The sequence below is a fragment of the Coloeus monedula genome (assembly GCF_965178545.1).
Source record: "Coloeus monedula genome assembly, chromosome: 20".
NCBI lineage: Eukaryota > Metazoa > Chordata > Aves > Passeriformes > Corvidae > Coloeus > Coloeus monedula.
This window is the reverse complement of record NC_138800.1, coordinates 5,087,308-5,113,995: the sequence shown is the minus strand read 5'-3', so window position 1 is coordinate 5,113,995 and position 26,688 is coordinate 5,087,308. Positions and strand designations below refer to the sequence as shown.

The window sequence follows — 26,688 nt, the reverse complement described above, 5'->3', positions numbered from 1 at the left end:
GCCAGGCTCACTGAGCTGGAAAACAGCCCTTCCCCAGGATGGGAGCTTGGCACCAAATGGGAATCCCCTCCTGGGTGCCAGGTGTGTGGAGAGACTCGTTTGAACGAGAGGATGCTGCCCCTTCCAGCCTCCCAGTCCCCTCCAGTCCCCCTGGTCCCCACTGGCCTCCATCAGGTCCTGCAAGCCCCCACCAACCCCTACAGGTCCCATTGGCCCCCAAGACCCTCACCAGCCCCATAGACCTCAGGGACACCCCACCCAGGGGGACTGGAGCAGCCTCACCCCAACTTGGTGCTGGGGTTCCCCACCTCGGTGCAGAGCATTGGAGCCACTGGGGTGCCAGAGGGCTGGGGGACTCTGGAACCTTCTGGCTGGTGGGTGACCAGGAGCTGGGGGGCTCCAGAACCTTCTGGCTGGCGCTGACGCAGAGCAGGGCCACGCACAGCCTCCTCCACTGACTCATCCGACCATTCCCGAGGCGCTGGCCCGGCCCCAGCCCCCTTCTCACGCTGCCACGGGGCCGCATCCTGGGGATTGTTTTCCGGGCAGCAGGCAGGAGAGGCCGGGAGCCGCTCCAAGGGCCATCCATCACTCCCAGCCAGGCCAAGCCTCTCGCGATGAGAGGCGGATGGACATTTCCTTGGCAGGGGGGGCCCTGCAGGCTGCCAGCCCCCTCCCACTGCGGCTGCGTGTGGCCGCCCCAACCCCGGGCAAGTTTCTCGTCCCTTCCCCGGGGCTGCCGCAATTTCCATTAATAGCCAGCCGAGCAGCCGGGCTAAAAATAACCCCCGGCCCTCTTCATAAGGCCCTGCCGGCCGCCCCCCCCGGCAGCCCCACACGCCATGGCCGAGCGCCGCGTCCCCTTCACCTTCCTGCGCAGCCCCAGCTGGGACCCCTTCCGCGACTGGTACCATGGCAGCCGCCTCTTCGACCAGTCCTTTGGGATGCCCCACATCCCCGAGGATTGGTACAAGTGGCCCAGCGGCAGCGCCTGGCCGGGATATTTCCGCCTGCTGCCCCGGGAGAGCGCCCTGATGCCGATGCCCGGCTCGCCCTTCAGCCAGGCGCTGACCCGCCAGCTCAGCAGCGGCGTCTCCGAGATCCGCCAGACCGCCGACAGCTGGAAGGTCACCTTGGATGTCAACCACTTCGCACCTGAGGAGCTGGTGGTCAAGACCAAGGATAACATCGTGGAGATAACCGGTGGGTGCTGGGGTGGGGTCTCCTGAGATGGGGCAGCTGCCCCCCTGGAGCTTGCTTGGGGAAAAAGAGTGGAATAAGGGATGGGAAGTGAGGGAAGGAAAAGCAGAAGGAGAGGGAGGAGAAGAGAGGAGAGAAGAGGAAAAAGGGAAAGGGAAAGAGAAAATCAAGGCACAGAGGAAGGCCCAGCACTACAGCTCAGTCTTGGGGTGCGTTCAGGTGCAGAGACCCCCCCAGCCCCATATATTGACCCCTTGCTGCTGTTCCAGAAGGATGCAGGGAGGGACCCCCTGGCTGGAGCCACAGAGAGCCCCGGGGGTGATGTGGGGTGTCACCAGCCCTGCAGCCCCTGCGCTCCCCCACAGCACCCTGGATGCCGTGACAAAGCCCAGAGCTGTGGCACAAGGCCAGGATGTGCTTCCTGCTGGGTGAGGGGGTCCTGCAAGGAATGGGAGCAAATCACCAGCCAGATGAATTTGGGGTGCAGCCCCAGGGAGAGGGGGGTGCTCAGTCTCCAGCCCTGCCCAGCTGTGGGGCCAGCTGGCCACTGTTGGACCCCTTTGGCCACCCCCCAGCTCCTGGCACTGCACTTTCCTCCCCTTAAATTCGGGGCGTGCATCCGGAGTGGCCCCACAGCTCCTGGTCGCCCCAAGTTGTTACAGGCTGATATTGTGGCAAAAAAAAAAAAAAACAAAAACAAAAGCAAAAACAAAAACCAAAAGAGGACGGGCAGAATCAGCCCCTCTCAAGTGCTGGGGTGGGGCAGGAAGGTTCCCACCAAGCCAGCCCCTTCCAACCCTCACGGGGTTTTGTTTCCTTGCAGGCAAACACGAGGAGAAGCAGGATGAACACGGCTTCATCTCCCGGTGCTTCACCCGAAAATACACGTAAGTACGAGGGAGGAGGGGAGACACCTGATGCAGCCCCCTGACGTCTTTGGGGACCTTTTCCCACCCACCCACGCCCTCCAAAGCCCGCTGGCCAAACCGGGAATGCTGCTCCGCCAAACTGGGAGTGGGAGAGGCAGCGATTTGGGGCTGAGCATTGCATCCCCTGGGTTGGTGCTGCAGCCCTGACCTCCCCCTCCCCTCTCCTCCCCTCCCAGCCTTCCCCCTGGTGTGGAAGCCACGGCCGTGCGGTCCTCGCTGTCTCCCGATGGAATGCTGACGGTGGAGGCCCCCCTGCCGAAACCTGCCATCCAGTCTGCCGAAATCACCATCCCTGTCACCGTGGAGAGCCAAGCCAAGGAGCCAGCCAAGAAGTAGGCGGCACCGAGGAGGAGGAGAGGAGGAGGAGGAAGAGGAGAGGCCGCTGCTGCCCCCCGCCCCCACCCCCAGCTGCCCCCTCACACCCACCCCCTTTTTACTGTTGATTTTATACTCGCCCTGCCACTGAGTGCCTTGAATAAATGTGAAGGAACCGACAGAATCAGCTGGAATAAAAGCTGGTGAAAGAAACCTGTCCCTGTGCCATGTCCATCCCCCATGGCTGTGACATTCCTGGTGGAAGCTGCACCGGGATGGGGCTGCCTGAGGCCAGAGGGGTCAGCAGGAGGGCCCCCGAGCCCTGCTCAGCACCTGGGGGCTCTGCAACCCAGGGCTCCACATCCCAAGCCTTTACAACCTGGGCTCAGCATCCTGGGGTCCGTGTCCCAGACCTTCACATCCTGAGAGTCTCCCTATCCTGGATTTCCCACGTCTGGGTCTCCTACATCTCAGCTCTCCATATCCAAACCTCTGGCATCCTGGGGGCTTTTCATCCCAGCTCTCCAACACCTCTGGTGTTCATATGCCAGGTCTCCGGCATTCCAGTTTTCCACAGCCTGGGTCTCCTACATCCCAGGTGTCTCAAATCCCAGATCTCAGCACAGTGAGTCCCCTCATCACTACTCTCCCACACTCTGGCTATCACATGTCCTATCAGAATATTTGGGGTCTCCACACTCCAGTGTCACTATTCTGGGATGCTGCACCCCTGAAAAACAAGTACACACACACACCCCTTTCGGATCAGAGGGCAAATAGGGGCTTCATGGGCAAGAACTCGCCCCAGCAGTGCAGCCCCTTGAGGCCCAGCCCTGCCCCCCGTGCTCCCCCTTCCTTCCACCCCATTGTTTGAGGGGGTGCAGCCTCTCCGGGGGGCTGAAGAGGGGGTGGGTTGTGGTCCTGGTGCCATTTGGCCCTGGCTGGCCCCGTGCCCCCTGTGCCCTCCATGCCCCCGGGTCTTGGGCAGGACTGGCCCTACATGGCCGAGGTCAGGCCCACGGCTTCGATGTTCCCTGCTCCGTCAAATCCCACTAATCCCCCCTGAGTCATCCCGCAGGCAGACGGTGACCTGGGAGGAATCCTGCAGCTGCGAGGCCCCTCTGCGAGCTCGGGGGGCTCCACGTGCCCCCTCTGAGCTCCTGCCCCCCACCCCCTCTGACCCAGCAGTCTCGGGTGTGATGAGTTTGGCAGGTCTCAGGCAGATACCGGGGATCAGTTCCTGATCCCGGCGATCAATTCCTCCTGCAAGGGTCATTCCTGTGCTTGGGGGGTGTGAGAGTCGGGGTGTGAGGCTTTTCCAGCCGAAGCGTGGCTCCAGGGGAAGAAGCCCCTCGAGGAGCCTCCCCAGCCCCCTCCCCTCTGCTGTGGCCTCGCCATGGTGACTTTCACTTCCCGAAAAGCCACCCGAGCAGGGGCTGGAGGCTGCGGGAGCACCACGGCGCTGGGATGGGGTGCGGGGTGTCCTTCCCTGTGTGGGGGTGCTCGGTGAGCCCCCAGCCCGCCTTGGCACGGCCCGGGGGCTGATCCCAGCCCCTTCCCGGGGGTGTCGGTGCTGCAGCCCCGGATCCCTCGCAGGGCGCGTGAGTCAAGGCGCATTTTCTGTTTATAGTTGCGCGGGGAGGGGAGTATTTTTACAGCGTGAGTCACCGCGCGTGTGGCTGCGAGCGGAAAACCATCGGGAAGGGAGGGAGGCGGGGAAGGACGGAGGTGGGGAAGCACCCACCCAACCCACTCCTGAACCCGCGCCACCCTCCCCACGGCTCCCGCTCGCCTCTGCCCCGGGGGAGGAGCCCGGCGAAGCCTCAACCCGCAGGGACGCGGATCCTCTGCAGCAGCGGAAGGGAGGCGGCCCCAGCAGCAGAACCCAGGCCATTCGCGAGCCGCCCCCCCGGCCCACGGAGCCCCCCAGAAAGTCGAGACAGGCGATAACAATTAAGCAGCGCTGACGTCAGATCTGTAAGTTTATTTGCTCAATGTACGACGGCTACATAATGACTCACATTCATGATATTCCATCACTGAGGAAAAACTGCTAAGAATGGTCCGTGTGTGAAATAATTCCTTACAGAAACACGGAGTTGGAAAAATAATCACTGATTAGACCTTAAAAATAGTTCACTGCATAACATGACAAAAAGCACAAACAAAGGCTCATTCAAAGAACACAGTCATTGTTCTCCTACACTGTAATAGTTATAATTTCACCATGACGAACACCAGACATTAAGATTAAGCTAACACTGGTGTTTTCTTTTGCTTTTTTTTTTTTTTCCTTTTTAAAAACAAAATCATATATAATTGCATGTCACTATAGCAACATCCATAACAGATCAGTTTGTTACGATCACTATTTGGTAGAGCAAACTTTACCCCCGAAAAAAAAAAAAGGAAAGAAAAATAAATTAAAAAACTTTAAAAAATTTTTGAAGACTATTTTGTCATAGGAATACATAACATCTACAGTATAAGTTAATAAATTTCAAGCTACTGTATAGAAATACGACACTAGCATGCACAATATTGTATCAATAGAGTAATGGAGCAGTAATCATTTCACTGGAGAGACAGTATCATAGGCAAGTGCATCTCTTAAAAAATGAAAGAAACCATTCAAGCTGCTTAAAAATCAAGTCCCTGACCCCCACTCCGTTTTTAGCCCTCTTGTGCCATCTCTCCTGCATAAGTTTCCTAAAGCAGCCAGAGCAAAAAGCCAAAAAGAGTAGTAATTATTTGGGGAAAAAAAAAAAAAAAAGAAGATAGGTTTTGTAATTCCAGTAAATCACTTCCAAATTATACAGCTGGGACAACACTGCTCACGGGACACGGGTGTCAATGAGAGGGAAGCCTAAAGCATCTCCCGGTCCCGGCACACACCGGCACCGCACGCCCCTCGCTGCGGGATGCTGCGCCCCGAATTCCCTGCGCCAGACTCAAAGCAGGGGGAGCCCCGGCCAAAACAAAGCCGTGCCGGGGCAGGGCCGGGGGCCGAGGCGCTCCCGGGCAGTCGGGCAGCGGCTCTGGGCCGGCGGGAGGGGCTGGAGCCGTGTCCGTGCCCCCGGCAGCGGGAGCGGCGGTGCCGTGTGTGCCACACCACGACGGACGCGCCGTGTCGGGCCGGCTCTCGCAAGGGACAGGGGAAGCCTGGTTCCAAAATCAGCGTCAGAATCGCGACAAGGAATTAAAGCACGAGCGCGGTTTCTCCTCACTGCGCAGCGCTGGGGGAAGCGCTGCAGGGCGCAGCGCTCCGCGGGCCAGAGAACAGCAGTGAACCTCCAACAACCATGGAAAAAATCAAAATTAAAGCTAAATTTATTCAAACTGGGGTAAGTATTACCTGCTAGGCAACTCAGATGCCCCGACTCCCACCCCCGGCCGGATCAGACAGACTCGGAAAAGGTTTTGCTAAGAGAACTAAGTTCCTGGGCTCCCGATGGTGGATAGAAATGTCTATGATTGTAGCTCTTCCCTTGAGGAATTTCTCTACCAAATTAGTGTCTAAGCTCCTGAAGTTCACTCATTACACCACAAGCTTCCCCAGGAGAAAGGAAAACACACCCGGCTTCCCTGGTGACAAACAAGGGAGCCCTGGGTGCCGGAGATCTGCTGACAAACCTCATGGTACAGTGGGAGAAAGTCAGGCAGAGTGAAATGGCAGTGCAATCCCTGAGGAAGCAGCTGTGGCACCTTAAATCAGGATGGTCTTTTGAAATACCAAACACAGTACATGACATACAGACCTGAATGCTCTTTTTTTTTTTATTTTTTTTTTTATTATTTTTTATTTAAGTGGCATTTTTAAGTTTAAACACTTCCCCCTTTATCTAATTAAGTTCTTAAACCTTTTGCTGTGGACTTAAAATAGTTGAAACAGCCGCTAGCCAAGCACCTGTTAAGCTGTTGACCAAAAAACTAGAGCAGCTTTGATGTTCCTCGGGCGGGCGGTCTTCTTGCCTTGGGCGACACAGAATAGCTAAAGCCAGTCCACAGGCGAGGACTGCTCAGGAAGGCAAGCCAAAAGAACTAGCAAAAGAAAGAAAAACAGACAATCAAAGGCTTGATGTCATATGGCTGTAATGTAGAAATACTGTAAACTGCAATTTAGTGTTAATACTGTAAGCTACCCTAATAAATATCTCAATCAAAAAAAAAAAAAAAGGAAAAAAAAAAGGAAAAAAAAAAGATTGGATGGCCTAAATCCCAGGGCTTTGCGAGCCCCAAATTCTTTAGTTTTGTTGGTTTTATTTTTAATTCCTTCTCAATTTGGGGATTTGCAGCTGCGCCCTGGCAGGCAGAGCGCTGCAGAGAGAGGCCCCGCGATGTGGTGCGGGCACACGGCACCTGGGCTGCGGAAACAAACGCTCGAAGCCTTACTGGAACCACAGAACTCCCTTTTTTTTTTTTTTTTTTTTTGGTTGTTTTTGTTTTTCTTAATGTTTTTGCGTTGCTTTCCTTAAAAACGAGGGCCATTCCATCCACGCGAATTCGTCTTAAAACCCTTTTTATTTCTAGCAATAAAGTTAAATTAAAGACAGCTCCACTTGTATTAATAATCTACAGAACAGTCCATATGCCAGTGAGGCTGCTATTCCATACCAGCACAGCCAGCCTGACTTCCACTAGTGGTGTTTTGGCAAAAATGTCAACGAGGCAATCAAAGACAGGTTGTGGGGGGCCTCCCTGGGAAGGTGTCCCCTCCCTTTCCCTCCCCCACCCCGGACCCCCCCCCACTCGTGGGAAAAAAATAAAGACTGCAGTAGTTAGCATCAGCGTGCGGCTGCCAGTCCATCGGGGGGGTCTAGTTGTTGCCTTCTCCGCCGTCGTCGTCTTGCTGATCGCTCGTCCAGAGCGTTAGGTTGTCGCGGAGGAGCTGCATGATGAGCGTTGAGTCCTTGTAGGAGTCCTCGTTGAGGGTGTCCAGCTCGGCAATGGCGTCGTCGAAGGCCGTCTTGGCCAGGTGGCAGGCCTGCTCCGGCGCGTTCTGGATCTCGTAGTAGAAAACCGAGTAGTTAAGCGCCAGCCCGAGCCGGATGGGGTGGGTGGGCTGCATGTGCTCCTTGCTGATCTCATGGGCTTCGCTATAGGCCTTCTCTGAAGACTCCACCACGGTCGCCCTCTTCTCCCCGGTGGCCACCTCGGCCAGGTAGCGGTAATAGTCCCCTTTCATCTTCAGGTAGAAGACTTTGCTCTCGTACTGCGTCTCGCTGCAGTTCTTGATCAGGTAGTTGTCCAGCAGGCTCAGCACATCCTGGCACACCGCTTCCAACTCCTTCTCGATCTTCTCGCGGTAGGCACGGACCATCTCGATCTTCTTCTCGTTCCCATCGGCAGAGGTCTTCTGCTCGATGCTGCTGATGACTCGCCAGGACGAGCGCCGTGCCCCCACCACGTTCTTGTAGGCGACGGACAACAGGTTCCTCTCTTCGTTGGACAGGGGCTCGTTCAGCTCCGTCACCTGCATGGGGAGAGGGGGAGAGAAAAGAGACACTTGGGTTAAACCCCAGTTGTTTGACATTCCCATCACACCTCTGGGTGTTCCTGTGCATCTCTAGACAGAGGCAGGAGGAGGCAGTCGGCTCACAAAGTCCTGCTCTGTCATCCAGCTCTGTCATCTGCTCCCATCCCAGCAGGAGCCAGCTGGGAAATCCTGCTGTGGTCCAGACCCACAACAAAAGGAGCAGGGGTTGGGTTTTACTTGAGAGATCAGCGTTTTCCAGAATGAGAAGGATCTTCTAGGAAGGAGATGACTTTCACCTGTAGGATGAGAGTCGGGCTTGGTGATGCAGGGGAGAGGGACAGTCAAAGCAAGAGGGAGGAGACGGTCCAGGGTTACAAGCTGCATGGATTAACACCACCAGAGCTACGGGGTGCTCATCTTCTCTGCTTCCCATGAGCACAGGGCACGCTTCCGAGACACCCAAAGAATCTATGAGACAGTACAATTACAGCTGCCTCAGGCACCTGCATAGAGGAGGATTTAAAAGCTCACATGGCAAGGGGGAAACCCCCCACTGGATTTTCCTCACTGAGGTTAACAGTGTTAACTCACACCATCACCTGCCTCATGTACCTCAAAAAAACCAAAGGGATTATGAAGATGATGAGCACAGAACTCCCTCAGTTACTTGGGAAGCATCACTCGGTACCACAATAATCCCATTCCAGCTCCCACAACACCATCACTGGCTGGAGCCACCTGGGCAGCACCTTTGGCCAAGCACTACACCAGCTTCCCACCCCCAGGGGCAGGAGAAGCCCTTGGAGCAGACAGGACACCACAGGGCAGCTCCACACAGCTGCTCCCCTGGGGCAGTTACAGCTGCCAAGTGGCACTTTGAGCCTGGGCATGGCCACTGTCCCCTTTCCCCCAGGACACATCCCCGCCCCACATCCACACCCTGGCACAGCCACCTGGGAATCAGGCCAGCAGAGCAGGAACCCGTGAGCCACCTCACGGTAGTCAAGGATTAGGTAATGGTTTGGACATGAAAGGCTTCTGCAAATACTGAGTCACTTTCACAAGGATCTGTAAGGACAAGGTTTGCTCTCGGCCCAGATAACCACGTTTATGGTGGGGATCAGGAGGCCAAGGGCTCCTGCTGGGAGGTGAAGGATGGCCCAGCCCAGGACCTCACTTGAATGGCCTGGAATGACTCACACTTGCTCACACCGTATTGACCTGCATGTTCCAGAACATCCACTCCTCCTGCAGCTCTTCAGCCATGCTCTGGCTAATGTCTCCTCCCAAAACCAGGCTACAGCTACGCCTGGTTCCCCCACAGCAAGTAGAGTCTCTGATCAGACCCCCTCTAGCCCTTTCCCTTAAGGCAGAGGCAGCAAGGAGACCCTCCACTCCCACGCCCGCTGTTGTGTGGATCTGTGCTGCTCCACGGGATGCTCTAGAGCCTGGCAGAGGAGCAGCAGACATCCCTTTTCCATATGGAAGAGGGTCTTCCTGTGCAAACCAGCACAACTGCTTCTGCTCCAGGGAAATGGGTGTCACATTAACGAGGGCAGGATCTCCTGGGACTATCAGCAGCCGCCAGCGGCGCAGGACAAAGAGCACAGGGCAGGGTGCCAGGGCAGCTCCGGGTGTTCCCGCCCAAGGTAAGCAGGGCAGTGATGCCTGGGCCATCCTGCAGCTCCTGGTGCCAGGCTAACCCTCACACCCCCTCTCCCAGCCAGGACAATGGTGACTGTTCAGCCACAGGGCTCTGGGATCCCTGTGATATCCTGCTTCCTGCAGCTGGGCCAGGCAGGGCCCAACCACAACGTGCCCAAATACCCGTGGTGAGACACTTGTATGCTGCCTCCAGCCTGCCTGGTGCTCTGAGGTCTCTACTCTGCAGTTTTACAGAATGTCTCCCTTCATTCTTCCCTCTCAGTGACACCTGCACAAACATATAGTAATGATTCTGTGAGTTAAAGACATCTTTGAGAGCACAACAAAGGTGTCCTCCTGCCCCAGAGTTTATGGGTTGTCTGTCCTCAGAGATACTAAAGACTCCATCAGGTTACCTGGGGTCTTGTTCCACCTAAGCTGCCCTGTTTTGAGTGAGGGATTTGGAACCAGAAACATCCAGAAATCCCAGCCTGAATTATTCTCTTCCAGCTGTAAATGGAGTGTCCAACACCAACAGTCATACAAGAGACTCAGTGATTCCAAGAGTTTTCTGTCCTGACAGGGGGTTGTGGAGACTGATCACCACATGCAATCTTGCTTTTAGCAAGGTGCTCCCTGAGAAGAGACACCAGTTTTGAAGTGAGGACCAAGCAGGTGATTTAAAGCGGCCCCACAGCCACGTCTGCAGATACTTATCACTTCAGGAAGTAGATTTACCTCCTCTCACCAGAAGAGTCTTGCTGGAGGACAGATTTATTAAAACTACAGGGAGTTTAGTGGGATTAGCTTTGCCATAAACATTTTAAATGCGAAGCTACTGAGGATTATGGAGGAAAGTTGCCTGTCAAAATCCTTTCAACAAACTGGCTGACAGATGGAAGGTACACCTGTGGAGACAGCAGATTCCCCCAGATAGCTCACAGGGAACTTGTAAAAGCAGGAAGGGAGCCTTGTTAACCATGTCACTGCTCTCTAGCAGGACCCAGACTCCTAGGAAGGAACACTGCAGAGACATGGCCAAGATGTAACATGGGTGGGGACAAGGACCACGTTCCTCAGCATTGGGAGAGGGAAGAGGCTGTAGTCCCACACATTTCAATTCACAACTGAGCCGAGGGAGGAAGAACAGAAAACCATCTGGCTCTTGCATTCCCAGCAGGAAGAAAATGCAAGATGCCCAGGACACAAGGTATCAGACAGCAGGGTACACTGAGCTGCCTTATCAGAGTCAGAAAAAGGTGGAAAAGATGGATCCCAGGTTCAGCCTTTGAGGACATCCCTGCCCTCAGTCTGCCCAGAGCTGCCTGCTGCTCCTCAGCTACAGCCAAGAGCCTGCTGCCCACTCACCTGTGCTGGCATTTCCTGCCACAGCCCCCTCCACACTCCAGACTGTGCAGTCACTGTCACTCTGCTCTTCCCACAGCACTGCACCAGTGCCCATCTCCAGCAGAAACCACTCCGACACCTCAGCACCAGCCTGTCACGCGCGTGTGGGGCTGTGCCTTCTGTGTAGCCTGTGCTGGCCAAACAAACGCTGATTTTTTTTGTTTTCTTACACTGCAGGATACCAAAACAAAGTGAGTTTGCCACAGGCAAAACAGCAGGTTCTGATATACTGAATTTGTAGCGTTGCACTGAATGCCTCTGATATAACATCAAATAAGGCAATATCCCGCATCAGGCCTGGATCACACTGTAGCAGTCACATTACAGAAGGGCAGAGGCTTCCCCCTTCTTAACCCAGACCCTGAAGAGGTCTCACCTCCCCAAAGAAGGGCAGTGCCCTGATCAGGTCCCCTGATACCATTTCCAGCACTGTTAGATGGAGTCAGAGACTTCAAATAGCCAAAGGAAAATCTTAATTTGGCATTAGGAGGGCTTGGCAGGAGCACAAAGCCATCAGCCCCTGGCTGGAGGTCTACCTGCTCTTTGGGAAGCTCAGTCAGTTTGGAGTTTTACTTCCCTGGCTGCCAGCAGAGAACAGCAGAATTTGCTCTGCAAATCTCAGTAACTGTCCAGCCTCATCTCACTCTTTTGCCCACGGAGATTGGGGAGAAGGGCAGGAGATGCATAAGCCTGAAATGGTGTCAAGTCCTGGATGTAGCATAAACACCCAAGGACAACGAGCTGACCCACATGGTGGAAACTTGATAGAGGAAAGTCCTTTAGCTATTCTGGAAAAAAAAAAAAAAAAAAAAAGGAGAACACACCTGCCAGGAGCAGACTGCACAAGGACACCCAGGCAGGGAGCTTGGCATGGAGCAGTCCATGCTGCCAGGTTCTGGCTGGGAGGCACATTCCATTCACTAAGCTTGAGGACACTAACAGTTCCAGTCCCACCAGTTCCTCTGATGGCACAGTGTCTGCACCACCAAGACTCAAGTGCCCTTAAGCCACGGGGAAATTCCATCAGTTCCCGTTGGACAAAAATAACTGCGAGTTTAGGGTTTATACTGTTTGGGACACCAGAGGCTTGCACAAACCCAAGCCCTCTGATTCGCAACAAAGCACTGCAGAGGCAGCACCATCTCTGAGAAGGTTTTCCTGATTTCTCCACTACAGCTGGAGCTCTGACTCAGCACCCTGCCCAAAATCTGGCAGGCTCCCGGCATGCCCAAGGATCACATTGCAGCCAGGGAAGGTTCAGCGTCACAAGGAGAAGCCAGGGAGCCAGCAAAACTTTACCTGCCCCTAATGTCTAGGTATGTAAACTCCAATAACCCAAGGGTTGGTTCTACAGCGCCTTCTTTCTGGAAGTATCCCAATTAACAGGCTTTGGTGAGACCCATGGGGAAGGTTTGTGCCCAGAGAACAGCAAGATAGGTTGGTTAGGGGCTTATCCCAGGACTCCCATCCTCCACTTCTCACCTTGCATGAGTAGGTCTTACATATACATCAGGAAACGATAATTTTTGAGGTCCCTTCAGTGACTGCAGTGGAGATCCATCACAGGACTTAGTTCTACCTGTTTATCCTTGCACACTTTTCACTTAGTTTGATAATTAAGTGCCCACCCATTTACGGCTTCTGCCTGGCTTTGATGTCTTATCTTAAAGCAGACAGCACTGGCAAACTGAGAGGACCCAGAGATCCTTCCCTGGGGAATACCATCAACATCTGACAGTTTAACCCATGTTATAAACCTCAACACCTGCTCTTCTTATTGCCTGAAAGAGAATCCGAGTCCGTCAAGACATCAGACACCTACAAAAGAGCAAAGCTTTCCTGGAGAGACAGAGACAGCCATGAAAAACTTCAAACTGTTCACTGAGAACAGCTTTTAAAGATCACCAGAGCTCCTCTCCCACCATGATACACAACATCCATCCTCCCTTCAGCACTCGTGCTTCCTGTTCTATCTACAGCTCCTGCACCATGTAATTAAGTTTGTTATCTCTCCACACAAACCCCAGCAAGCACCTTGTTTTCCTTCACATGCAGCTCGTTAGCCTGAGCTCTGGCCTGAAGGTCCCCTTCTGTGTTTCATTTTTTGAAAGGCAAATGTGCTTTTGAAACAATGTTCTGACCAAGTCCAGCCCTGAAATTCCTTCTTGGTCTGTAGCCACTGGCAAGGGGAGCAACCAGCACACAACCCCTCCAGGCTCAGGCAGCTGAAAAAGTTCACAATACCTGCAGACATGTCACCTTCCCCCCCCCCCCCATATCTCCAGCTGCTGTCTCATGGTGGGACCCCACCACACATGTGCAAGGACAGGAGGACATGGCCTCAGGCTGTGCCAGGGGAGGCTCAGGCTGGACACCAAGAGGAATTTCAACAACACAAAGGGCTGTCAGGCATCAGAAGGGGCTGCACAGGGAGCTGGTAGAGTCCCCATCCCTGGAAGTATTCAAGAAATGACTGGACATGGCACTCAGTGCTCTGGTCTGGTTGACAAGGTGGTGACTGATTAAAGATTTGACTCTGTAACCTTGGAGGTCTTTTCCAAACATAATGATTCTGTGACAGGACCACCTTCAGCAGTCCGAGTGCTGTCATTTCAGAAGGTCATGATTGACATGCTGCCTGTTTTTCTGCCCCCAGCTCGCCCTAACTTGAAGAAATGGCTGCCCTCAAGCACATGAAATTGTCACCATTACCCAGCAGCCTGGTGACAGTCACGACTCGATGTCACACAGCCTCACCAAGAACAGCTTCTCCCCAAGCACCAGAGCGAGCTGTCCTACAACTCCATCGCAGCAGTCGGAAAGCTGCTTTTCTTAAGCACTGTCCTACTTTGGCAAAGTAGGCGTGTGTTAAACCAGACCTAAATCTAAAATATTACCAGATCGGTTTGGGTTCTTTTCCCGTGTCGCCTCGCCTTCGCCCCCAAGTCACACTTCCAAAGTGGAAGTCACACCATAGCTGCTTCTTTCCTTGCTGACCCCTTCCGCTGTCCTCTGCTCATGTTTTAAGTCAGCGTGGCCAGGGGGATTTTGGGCTGTAGGTCGAACCCTTCCTCTCATCCTAGACAAGACCAAAAAAAGCACATGCAGGCTGTGGGCAGATACAAGTTCCCCACTGCCTTCTCCTTTGTCTGTTTCAGTATGAATGATCACCTGCTAGTTCCCGTTTTCTAAGCTGGCAGGGCCAGTTCACATCACAGGACAGCAGCTGAGGGCACATGGGATGGTTTTGCCATTACATTTCAAATTGCTCCCAGTGCCTCAAGGACCAGTGTCTGCAGAGAACTATTTACTGCTTGTAGCCCAACTGCATCTCAGAGGCTACTCAGGCGCTCCAGACACCAATTAGGATTTCTGAATGTTCCTACATTTAACAGCAGCTTTCATCCCACTCTGCAGCCTTTATTACTTAAGGCGACTTTGAACCACCCAAGACAAAGTCTTCAAACTGGGAGATGTGGAAACCAAGAGCTCATTTATTTCATTGGCCTTTGTAGCTTAATAACTACATGTGATCACACTACATTCAGGTTTGATCAGTCCTTGGAGCCTGCGGACCTCCTGCTCCAGTTTCAGTGTGGCCATCATGGATTTCAGTTAGAGAAAAAGCAAGTTTCAGCTACTTGGATCATTTTTGTACATGAAAGGTTGAAGGGAGCCAAGGTGAGAAAACCAGTGAGAGCAGCAGAGCCCTGAGCTTCTCCATTCAGTGTCTGGCAGCAGCATTTCAGGTACCAGCCCTTATCTGCAGCACTGCAGTCCCAAGACTTGGTCTAACGACTCCGGGGTTTTTTTCTGCTACAGAACACCTGGGTGCCATTGATTTGTGTCCCCAACTTCTTCTGCAGCTTGAGATAAGGCAAACACGAGGGAGCATCTGCCTGCCATGGCTATTGTGGACAGAGAACAGCCCAGACACATCCCAGTAACCAACTGGAAGGAACAACCCCAGCCTCCCAGTTTTGTGCATGCTCAAGTGTGGAGCTACAAACCATTTCTGAGTTAGCACTGCACAGGTTTGTCACAAGCAGCTGCTCCTCTAGCCAATATGTGCTTTTTGAGCCAGGAAGGAATTATGCTCAAGTTTTCTTGTCTTCCTTATTAACACCCTGATTCTCATTAGCCTTAATTAAGGCTATTAAACAAGATTCTGAAAACTGGCTGTAGAACAACTTGTTTCAACATCTTGCTGCCTCTACCTGCCTCGTACTTATTAAAAACTCTCAGGAAAAATGATTGACCTCTGTTGGCCTAGTGCCTTCCAGCCACCAGATGGAGAGAGCAGCAAGTCCAACCACATCAGTCCCAGCATTTCATGGATTGTCACTCGGGGCTCATCACACCATCTCTGGCAGATGGGATACCAGCACCTTTGCCTGCTAACTACAAAGCAACAGAAGGGATGCCAAGCTATTCCTTCCCCGGGATATGGCAGGCTGGCAGCATCGTCTGCCCACTGCTGCGTTCCTGTGAGTACCTCAGCAGCAGCCCAGGATCACCACCACCCTTCTCCATCACCCAACAGCTTGGGGAGCTCTCCTGCATCGGATTATCTGCTCTGTTCCCTGCTGAGCATGTGGATGACCAGTGCCACAGTGTGCCGCTGCCATGAGAGCTCAGATGCACCCCTGGAGCTCACAGCAAGTTTCAGGAGCTCAGAGTTGATCCATTGATCCTTTTGGAAGGAGAATGACAATTCACGGCTGCTCTAGGCTCTTCTGGGCTGCATTAAGCTTCTCCAGGTGAGAGCTGAAGAGCTCTTCAAGAGTAACTGCAGCTCTTTCCTCAGCAGCATTTCTGTACAAGTTTAAAGATTTGGATTTTCCAAATTTCTGTTCAAGCATTATTCCTCAGAAAATTCCATCTACTCACAGGTTTTTGAGCTGAAGCAGCCATCCAGAGGATGGCCACTGGACATTTCTAGAGTCTTAAGACTTGGTCAATGCAGAAGAAGATGGGTTTTTTCCTCTCCAATTCATGGTACAACAAACCCAAGCTAGACAGATTTCAGGGACTCTCTAGATAAATGTACCAAGTTTCATGTGGGGAGGGTGTTTAGTGCTGCTGGGAGCATTAGCTGCTTTAAGATTTACCTCACAGCTTCTAAGGGTACTAATCTGGCTCAGATCTTAGTGCTTTCCTGCTCACCTCCAGCCCCACTGCCAGGCACTAAGAATCCTGCCACCAGATCATCAAATCCTCCCCAGAGCATCAAGTGCCAGGGCTTGTCCTTAATCAGGGGCTCAAAAAATGCCTGTGCCCATGACCTCTACCTAGCTGAGCCAAGTGAAGAGAGAAGACATGATGTGCCATGGGCAGCACATCCCAAGGCTGAGAGCACGTCCTGGTTGCTGGGAGAGCCTGTTCCCAGGTCTGCTGGAGCAGGATGAACTGGGCAATTCCTGGCTGTTGGCATGGCTTCCTTTGGCACAGCAGAGCCACTGCTGCTATGGCAGCTGCAAGCTGCTGCTCCCAAGGTTGAAATGGGAGAAGCTGCAGCCATGCAAAACTCCCTGCAGTGAGCATATACATTTTTACCTGCTCCATGTCACTCCCCCAAACACTTTGGGAACACCTGGTTGTTGCACATCAAGGTAAGGTTCTGGAAATATTAAAAAAAAAAGCACCTCACAAGATTTTTGCTCTAAGTGTCTTGGTCTGCAGATCCAGCAGTTCCTTGGTGTCTCAGAAGTGTTTCACCAGATTAAGCAAGAGATTCCCAGAACACCCAGGTGGATTCCTGCATGCCAGTTCCACAATAGGTTTAATTTCTGCATCAGTGAGTAAGGTGATTATCCCTCCTTTACCCTCCCACTGCTTCAGGGATTTCAGGCTTGATCTTACACACCTCTAGCAAAAGCAATTTTATTTAATTTCTTAAATGAACTTGCAGAACAGAATAAAGTCAAATTTTTGCTCTGACAGTTTTCTGGAGCACTGCAACCGATTTTAAATTACAAGGAGGGTCACTTTACTATCCTAGATCCAACTGTGGGTTTAACTACCATTGCCTGGCTCCAGCCATCTCCTCCCAGCCTCTTCTGAAGCCCAAGGGACTCCCACCACAGATTTATCTCAGTTCATCACAGGTGACAGAACCCCTCAGGCACTGACGTTGTCTTGACACCACCAAATGCAAGAAACCAAGCTCCCAACTTCTAGGTAATGAAATATTCATCCCATGTAACAAAGCCCAACAGCATAAACAGGCAAAGCTCCAACACCTGCCCCAGCTGGGTGTAAATCAAAGGCTGTTAATCTTCCCCAAGTTCTCATTCACTGCTGAATACTAAGCATTAGCCTTTTGCAAGTAGAGATCTCCTACAGCAATTGCTGAGTGTGTCTGTTAGCACATGGCACAGCAACAGCTTCTCCACCTACTATTAATAAACTTTATGCTGCTGAGCACCACAACTGTCCAAACAACATGTCCATCAGCAGCCTAGTTAGTACTGAAGCTGAGACTTCTCGCTGGTGTTTTTCTAGAGCCTTGCTGAAACCATCTTAGAGAGGAGTCAGAAGCACACTGACACGCCAAGTAGCTTTGCTTGGTATGTAAGCAAAGACACATCCCACGGAAGCCAACCCATCCAGCAAGATCAGAGGGAATTTGCAAACAATTAAGGAATGGTTTGCACTTGGAATCCCTGCAGACTTGCGCTCATCCAAGTGCAGCTGCCTCAAACACCCATAGACGGACTCAATTCCAACATCTCCTTTATAGAAGAAAAACATTAAGTACTCTAATCCCTAATCTGGGGATCACTTTAAGGGAATCTCATGCCATCATCAGTGACATGTTCTCTGGTTACTCTCCTACTGCAATTAACTAATGCACTGCCCCTGGTCACTAGATCACTAGCCTGGGGCCAAAAATCAGGTTCGTTTAATATTTAATTGAGCGTGTACTGGGTCATGTCTGAGATGTGACTAAATCTGGGTTAGCACAGAAAAACCTGAGACTGGGGGAAGTTTGCCCTTAAACAGGCAGACAAAGGCTTTTGTTTGGCCAGCTACACAAGGGCTTTGCTTCTGAGAGACAGTCCTGTCAATGTTTCCTGCAGCCCAAGGGCTGCTGCCTCATCATTTCAGCTCCATTTTCCAGAATTTACCATTTCTGAGCTTTCCCAGACTATATCAAGTTAACCAGTACTGCAACCAGCATGAGACTCCTGGGTGAAGATCAACCTTCATGATTTACCAGCCCCAGCAGCTCCCAGGGCTCCAGCCCACAGGAGGGACCAGAAAGACGCAGCAGCTCAGCCTCACTGTCAGTGTGCACTCAGAAAAAATGGACAAAGCCATCCTGCTGCTGAACTCGTCCCCCAGGCACGCTCCCCACCCCAGAGCCATGGGTGGGAATCCCACATCTTGACATCTGGATTCTGGAGCAAAGAGTCAGGCCTCTTACTTAAAAAAATAAATAAATTTAAAGAGCAAAATTAAAGTCATTTTGTCCATATTTTCCTTCATTTTAGGCTGGCAGGATGGACTTTGCTCATTAGATCAAGCAGCCAGGGGAAAAACATTCCCACAAAGCCATTTTGTTCCCATGGGGAAAAAAGAGTTCCCCCACCTTCAATGACTGAAAGCTGCACTGGCAGAAGCACAGGTAGAGCCTGGCAGCCAGCAGAACGTTTTATCTCAGTGCCACCAGCACAAAGATGGCCACCACCATTTATCTGAACAGCTTCTTCAAGTCAAGCCAAAGGTTTCAGAGGCTGAAAGACAAAGCCACCAAAAATCCAGCACACTGACCAATCCATAGCTACTTCCCCTTGTTTTTAGCTGGTTTCCAGGCTATTGCTGCCCAACAGTGACCATCACTAGTCAAATTGAGTCAATACTTTTGTTTCCACTCAATTTTTGCTTCCCAGACAGGGCAGTTGCTATTTTCCAGAAATGGGAGTTGCCATTTCTTTGCAGTCATGTGAATCTAACACTGGGGAGCAAGACTTCAGCTAAGGACCAGTTCGGTTAGTTACCTTTCCAGTAAAAGAGCAGAAGCTGATGAAGGCTTTCAGCTTTTCAGAAGGAAAAGACAAACGCTTGACCAGCAAAGGAAACAAGGTTTAAGCTGGCTCCAAACCAGGTAGCACAAAAATACTCCTCACAGCATCAGCTTTGGAAAAATCTGTCTCAAGCTGCAGAGCACTGAAGCGTAGAAGAATGCCTGGAAGCATCAGGGGTGCAGAGACACATCACATCACAGCTTTGCCACGGTGAGGTGGAAGATGATGCCTGTGTCCTCTCAAGACTGTCAATGGAGAAACGCTTGGGAAGCCAGGCAAATCCTGTTCCACTGTGCTTTGTACTGCAGTTATTCTAATATGCATTCACATTTCGCTGGCAGCTCAGGAGGCAGAACAGGGCAGAAAAGCACAAGGCAGAGTCCTAAATGCCCCAGGCATTGACCCACCTGAGGAAAATCTCCCTCAGGTCAGACTGGAGGTATTTTCCAATGCCTCTTTCCCTGTACCTGCCTCTGAACAGCCCAGTGCTTGGCTGGGACACCAAGCAGGCAGCTCTGGTCTGAACTAGTCTGACAGTCCTCCTGGCTCTTCCCTGCCAGACTGGAATTGAGCTCCCAACACACACCACTCACCTCTGCCAAGGGAAAAGCAGCACCAACAAGTTCAGCAGTGCTCCACATCCAAGGACACATCTGAGCTCAGAAAAAGCCACCGCCCAAAAGGCAGCTGATTACTCAAGCACTAGCAGTTGGGACACACAAAAGCTTGGATTCTTTATTTTTCCTAAGTATGTAGTCTTGCACACAATTTCTGTGCATGGTTTACTTGGCATGAAGCTGCTCCAAATAGAAGCTTAAGAGTTCAGTCACAGAGTTGGTGCATTAGGCCCTGCCAGATGTGTCACCATCCATGGAGGTTTCTCCAGACATCAAGTCAAGGCAACCACTCTCCTCCCCAGCTCCTGCTCCATCAGCTGCACCCTGAGCCATGTTTCTCCTCGTATCCTCAAGAGCAACAGCTAGTAGATCCAATTAACTAGAGGCCTGCAGAGGTAGTAGAAATACCAGGCTTTGAAAAATCCTAGTCCTTGGGATTGTGACCTTGGGGTCACTCACCAGCCTGGAAATAAAACCCAGGCCCCTCCATAGGCTACTGGGGACCATCAGGTAGCTTTTACTCCACCTCCCTAGTCTTAAGCTTGGCAAGGCTGAGACTGCTTATTCCTATTTGGAAAGCCAAGCTGAGCATACTCCTGAGCAACACTAATGCTACTGGCCCAGGCCCAAGAAAAGTGCTTCAGTAATACACATGAAGAAGAGGAAAAAGTATGGTGGGGATCCTCAATTTAAGGAAAATCTTAATTCTACCAGCCCCAGAAGCTGAGGAAGAACCAAGTTTTTCATCTCCCCGATCACAAACCAAATTCCAGCTGCAGGAGGCAGAGGGATACACCACAGTTACGTGGATAACCCTCATTACTCTTGAAAGTACCATCCAGAACATCCATGAGAACCACTAAGAGGATGCCAAAGACATCATCCAGTTGCCAAGAACAGTGTATATGCTGCTAGATGCTGGAGTTTTCAATCCAGGAAACATTTTTGGAGCTGAAGTTCTGTGGTTGTCCCTAAACTGCTGTTCCTGAATATTCCAGCAAGCCCAAGTACACATCATCAATTTCCAAAGAGTTTAGAGCAACTTTGGGATCAGCTGGTGAACAAAGCTGGGGCAGATAGGGCTTATCCACTGACATTATGAAGCTTATTTGGTGTACTACAACAATTGACTCTCCTGTGAACAAGCCATCTTTATACACAAGAAGCAGCAAATAAAGGTGGTTGAAAAAAAATTTAATAGATCAAGACAACTCACACCAATCTTTTTGCACTTTCATGGTTAGACATCATTCAACAGATCTACTGGATAAGGCCAAATAATCCAAGGGTTCTTGGAGAGCCCTTGCCCAGAGTTTTACTGTTTCTATGCCCCCAGGCATAATTCAACTGCAATATTCTCCATCACAGTCTCAATATCACTTTTGTTTAGTTCAAGAAGAGCTATTTCCAATCAAATCCACCCTGGCTGCTACACTTGGCCAACTAAGAAACCCAGCATGGTCTTGTAAGTCAGTGACTCTTCCTAAATGGACTAAATAAGAACTCACAGGAGCTCAAAGTGGAATTTCTAAGAGCTTGAGCTGCTGAAGACTGGCCAGTTAATGTGAGCAGTGTCCACTGCAGTGATGTACAGGGCATACTGCTAGCTGCCCGTGGCTTAGGTGCAGATGTGACTCAGCCTACTGCTATGAGGTCCCAAGGCCGAGTCATAGAGAGACAACCCCACACTGTGAACACTACAAGGTCAGAAGAACAGGCACTCCTGACAGCCACCATCCTGTCCTGACCCCATGGACCTCCAGGAAGGAAGCGTCGCTCATGAGTCAGGCTGTCTCCAATCCCTACCACCACAGGTCTGGAGGCACCACAAGGCTGGGCAGCGTTCAAGATGCCTGCACAAGAGCATCAATGTTGCCATTAGATGCCAACGTCTAATGACTGCAACATCCACCTCAGCACTGGGAATGGTTTCTCCAAAGCCTTCCCCAGCCCCCCTGGGAAGTGCTACTACAGCAGCTCGCACTCCTTGCTCCCCTCCCACCATCACAGATGGCCTGCCCAGCACTCCTCCTGGAGAAGCCTTTCCACACCATCCTTTTGTCTGTCTACACTGCGAGCAGAAAGCAGCTAATCATCCCTGCTCTGCTCCCTGGGGACTCTCCAGATAGGATGGATTTGCGTTACTACCCCTTTTTCCAAGGGTGAGCCTGCCGTCTGTGTGAAGCCTTGCTATCAGCACTAATATGCTGGATGTGGGGGATGATAACCTGCCCAGCTGGTGACCATCAGAGGAGAAGCCCACATACCCTGCAATTCCCCATCCTCATGCTCCTCCTTCATCCACAATGGCCGTTTACTGCACCAAGGTGTGGTGTCTAAAGCTTGGAGCAGCCATCTGCTTTCCAGCATCTCCAACATTCCCCCTGCACACTCACCACAGGTGGTGGTTCTCACGTACAGCACAGCCACGGCCCTGCTGCAGAGGTTGAGTCCCCTAAAGTCAAGCAGCCAGGTGCTCCCCTCACAGGGCCCCATACCTACACCACACATAGGTGCAGTGCAGTATTCTCCCCACACGCTTTTAAAAGGCGACTTACTTCCTGCTTAAGTTATTGCAATCATCTTGTTTATTCACCTGCACATCCCCTCAACATAAAGGTCTGTGGGGAGGCACGTGCTCTGCTGCCTGGGCAGCACTGGCCAGGGGCTTGGCAGGGCTCCCACCTCCGGAAAGCCTCCAGCAGCACCACTCTCCCCAGCTAATGGATATCGATCCCCAGCCCTGCCATGGGCTCGGACGGTAAAGCTCGTCCTGAAACTGAATCAGACAAAAACGCATCTTGCTCCAACCACCAGCACTGTGGGAAGTGAAACCCCAGCAAGCAAGCCCAAGGGCAAATGTCTGACCACCGACCACCCTGGGGACTGGCAGAGAGCTTTCCTGTCCTTCAACACCTGATAGGGCTGATGGCATCCCCAGACAGCGCTGAGGTGACAAGGGACATGACCAAGGTCATGCAGCCATACCCTCGATCCATGGGCCCAGCCCTGCACACTTCCTGGGTGTGGTATCACCTTCTGCTCCCTCTGGTAGGTGAAGGGACCATCTGCTGCATTTTCAGAGACCCCCAGTAAACCTGCCCCTTTTGGGGGCTGAAGGAGCAATCGTGCTCCTGCAGCAGCAACATAACTGCAGGTAGCAATCAGGGGCACTGGCAGCTAGCACTTGCAAGAAGGAAGGAGCTAGAAGTTATTATATATAAATAATATTTTAGAGAAACTATTGCAATCCCAGACATCACTGGATGAATCAGCAAACAGCAAGAACCCCAGCACACCATTTCCATTTTAAACCATTAACACAGCACAGAATCCCAAGCAGGCAGGGCTGAGGCTGAACAAGCCACCCAGCTGCCCCATGTGAGGCGGCCACCAAAATGCAACGGTGAGATGAAGCTGCAGGAAAAAGAGCCTCTTTTATGCCCATCATTGCCACGACAGGTTTGAAAGGAGAACCAGCCAGCATTTCTCAGCAGGGTGCCAGGGAAGGCTAGGTTTGGAGGGCAGGATGGCTCTGCATCACCTTCGCTAGGCGCAGCCCGCATGCTCTCTGCTACCGCCTGGGTGCATTGCAGCTTGGACCATGGCATATGACATCACTAGGCGTTGCTACGGAAATGAGTGCGAGGTCATCAGCCTCCCGCACAACCGGGGCTGGGGGCTGGGCAGCGCACGGGGACGGGGATAACCGGCTGTGACACGGCTGTGACATGCCCGTGGCCACCGGACCGGCCGTGCCGGAGTTGGGGCAGCGCGGTGCAGAAAGGAAGAACAAAGCTCTGCCTTTTGTTTGCTGGTGAAGGGAGGCGTCAGCGCTCCCGCTGGGGATCGTTTCCTTACGGCCAAACCACCCGGCAGCTGATAAGAGGCGTTAGCCCGGGTTACTGTTTCACCAGGGCCCGTAAGGGCTAGAAGGAAAAATCACATACATGAGCTCTTAACAACGCCTTGGGTTCAAGCACCCCGCCCGGGGAAGCAGGCTAAGAGAAATTCACAGTGCAACACGGCTGTGAGACCCGGGCATATCCCTGCTGGCTTTGTCACAGCGGCTGTATTATCCGTAGGAAATGAGCTGTAGGATCTGCTCACACAGCAGGTTTTGCTTTAAAATGAATAGATGCCGCTATCAGAAAATGGTATAAAAGCCACAGTGCAGCAGAGGGACAGCCCGGCTGGTTTAATGTGATAATATCTCGTTCCGATTATCCGTATTTCATTCCTTGATAAGACATCTCCTCCCTCCCCGGGCTCAGGCTGTGACAGTTTTGTCTGTTTGATAAATGCAAGGTTATTGACAAAATGGTGCAATATGGGCAAACAGAGCTGCACCCACGGCAGACTGCGACATTCCCAGATCGGCATTCACTTTTCATCAGCCGAGGAGGACACCCCAGCTCCCAGCAAAGGTTCAGACCTGACTAAGAAGACAAACATAAAGAACAGTTTTCCCCTTTAAAGCACCCCCTCCCTCCCTCCACCCAGTCTAGCCTCTCTGCAATATGACAAATGCAGAATCTTCTGGAATGACTTGATCCTGCCTCCCACGATTGCTTTGTTTGCAAGATCAGATCAGAGATATGTTTTTTTTCCCCTTCTTATATTGTCAAAATGTCAGTATTGAAGGGGAGCGTTCAGTGTCACAAATCAGATCAGCCTGCTATATGCAGAGTCTTTATTTTAAGAGCGTGAAATGAATACAACATGACTCAATTCATAAATCTCCAACCAAGAGCAGTAAAAATAAGAGCTTTGGCAGTGAAAGAGCTCCCGATCTTTGGGGTCAGGGGCACACACCAGCCCCGGCGACCACGCGTGGGAAGGGATGCACGGGGAGGTATTTCGGCAGCAGAGAGAGGTGTGCACGCAACCCCCCCCCCCCCCACCCCCCGCCGGGTCCCCCCTGCCTCGCCCCACGGGGCCCCGAGCCGGTGTGACCCCCCCGGGCAGCGCCGCACCCCCGGGCTGGCTCCTCTGCCCCCCCACGCTGAGGCAGGGTGGGGACAGGGGCCATGGGAGGGGATGCGTGGGGCAGGCAGGGGGGCCTGGGGTGGGGGCAGCGAAGAAATGGGGCTGGGAGGTGATGTGGGGAGCTGCAGGGCTGCGGAGGCAACGTGTTCTAAGGCAGAGGAGAGGATGTGGGGGTGCTCTAGGGCGGGGAGGGGGATGCGTGGGGCAGGGTGAGGGCAGCAGGGCAGGGGAGAGGGGCGGGGGGGGGCAAAGCGCGGGGGTTTGGAGCAGGGGAAGGATGGGGGGCGGCTCTAGGGCAGAGAGGGGGGATGTGTGGCACTGGGTGGGGGCCCCCAGAATAAGGGAGAAGATGCGGGGGGGGGGGGGTTCTAGGGCAGGAGAGAGCGATGTGTGGGGCTGGATGCGAGCCCCAGAACAAGCGAAAGATGTGGGGAGGGGGCTTTAGGACAGAGGAGCAGCATGCGTGGGGCTGGGCGGGGGCCCTATAGCAAGGGAAGGGATGCGTGGGGGGCTCTAGGGCAGCGGATGGGGGTCGGGAGAAAAGCAGCGGGAACGGGACTCAGCCGGGAGTGTCGGAGGGCGAGGGACCGGGGCCCTCACACCCCCGCGGCCCCCCCGGCCGAGCCCACCACCCACCGCGGGGAGCAGGCGGGAAGGGCGAGGGGAGCGCGGCCCCGGCAGGGCAGCAGCAGCAGAAGGGCGTGTGTGTGTGTGTGTGTGTGTGTGTGGGGAGCGCGGCGGCCGCGGGACGGGACTCACGTTCTTCATGGCGGCCGCCATGTCGTCGTATCGCTCGGCTTGCTCGGCCAGCCGGGCCTTCTGCACCAGCTGCTCGCGGTCCACCATCTTCGCGGGGTCCGGGGGGGAGAGGGGCGAGGAGACTGCGGGCTCCGGGAGGAGGAGGAGGAGGAAGAAGGAGAGGAGGAAGAGGAGAACGAGGAGGGCGCGGCGGTCTCGGCGCTGCTGCGGCTGAGGCGGCGGCGGCGGCTGCGCCCGGTGCTGTGCGCGCGCCGCGGGCCACCACAACCCCCCTGCGCGCGCCCCGCCCCGCCCCGCCCCTCCCCCGCTGCTCCCTCCCACCCCTCCCGCTCGCGGGGCACGACGGGAGATGAAGTCCTCAAGTGCGGAAGCGGTACAGAGTTCACACGGCCCAGCGCCTCCCTCCAGGACTACACCTCCCGTCGTGCCCCGCGCCAAGACCCCGCCCCCTCGCCCCCCTGGGCCCCGCCCGTGCTGATTCACCGGAGCCCGGGCCGGGTGGGCCGCGGAGGGCGCGGCCCGCGCCGGGGGGAGCGGGGAGGGGGCCGCGGGAGGTACCGTGGGACGGGCGGTGCTCGGCGTGGAGCTGCGGGACAGCGCCCGGCACGGGCCCCCGCAGGGCCGGGACGCACCCGCAGGGACGCACACTCCCAGCCTGGTCCCGCTCGTGGCCCAGGAGCCGTTCGCAGCACGGACACGCTCAGGGTGTGGACGCTCCCACAGCCCAGGCACGCTCGCGGGTGGACTCGCACGCAGAGTGGACTCAGACATGGCTCAGACCCGCTCAGAGCCCACACACAGCGCACACAGCCTGTCCTCACCGTGCCCACTCATAACCCAGGCCCACACACAGCCCGGGCCCGCTCATAACCCACGGTCACTCACAGCTTGACCCACTCACAGGCTGGTCTCAGAGCCTGGACCCACACACAGCGTGGTCCCACTCATGACCAGACCCACTCATGGCCCTGACGCACTCCCATCCTGGCCACACTCACAGCCTGAACTCACTCACAACCAGATCCTACTGAAAACCCTGATCCACTGAAAACCCAGACCCCCTCCCATCCCAGTCTCACTCACCATTCCCCCTTGGAGACCCTGCCAGTGTTGCTGCGCCTGGGGTCTCTGACACTGGGACAGTGCTGGGCCAGGTTGCGGTGACACATCTTGGGGCAAAACCCTGCTTTCCCCTGCCCCCTTTTTCCCACCATGGCCAGGGTCCTGATCCACAGAGGAGATCATTCCCACTGGAGAACAACACCGGATAATGAATAATGACAGCCACCTTGGGCACACAGTGCACTCACTCATGGACAACC

General features: G+C 53.5%; 2 protein-coding genes across 2 annotated transcripts; one reads left to right on the top strand and one right to left on the bottom strand.

The window, feature by feature from the left end:
* Positions 1 to 806: 806 nt before the first annotated feature.
* HSPB1 (heat shock protein family B (small) member 1) lies at positions 807 to 2,657 on the top strand. The gene is made up of 3 exons (XM_082294846.1): positions 807 to 1,203; positions 2,024 to 2,087; positions 2,306 to 2,657. The coding sequence occupies exons 1-3, from the start codon at positions 843 to 845 to the stop codon at positions 2,463 to 2,465; spliced, it is 585 nt and encodes a 194-aa protein (XP_082150972.1). The 5' UTR covers positions 807 to 842; the 3' UTR covers positions 2,466 to 2,657.
* Positions 2,658 to 4,408: 1,751 nt separating this feature from the next.
* On the bottom strand, positions 4,409 to 25,626 carry YWHAG (tyrosine 3-monooxygenase/tryptophan 5-monooxygenase activation protein gamma). The gene is made up of 2 exons (XM_082294572.1): positions 25,367 to 25,626; positions 4,409 to 7,917 (listed from the first exon to the last, which is right to left on the bottom strand). The coding sequence occupies exons 1-2, from the start codon at positions 25,451 to 25,453 to the stop codon at positions 7,261 to 7,263; spliced, it is 744 nt and encodes a 247-aa protein (XP_082150698.1). The 5' UTR covers positions 25,454 to 25,626; the 3' UTR covers positions 4,409 to 7,260.
* Positions 25,627 to 26,688: the final 1,062 nt, after the last annotated feature.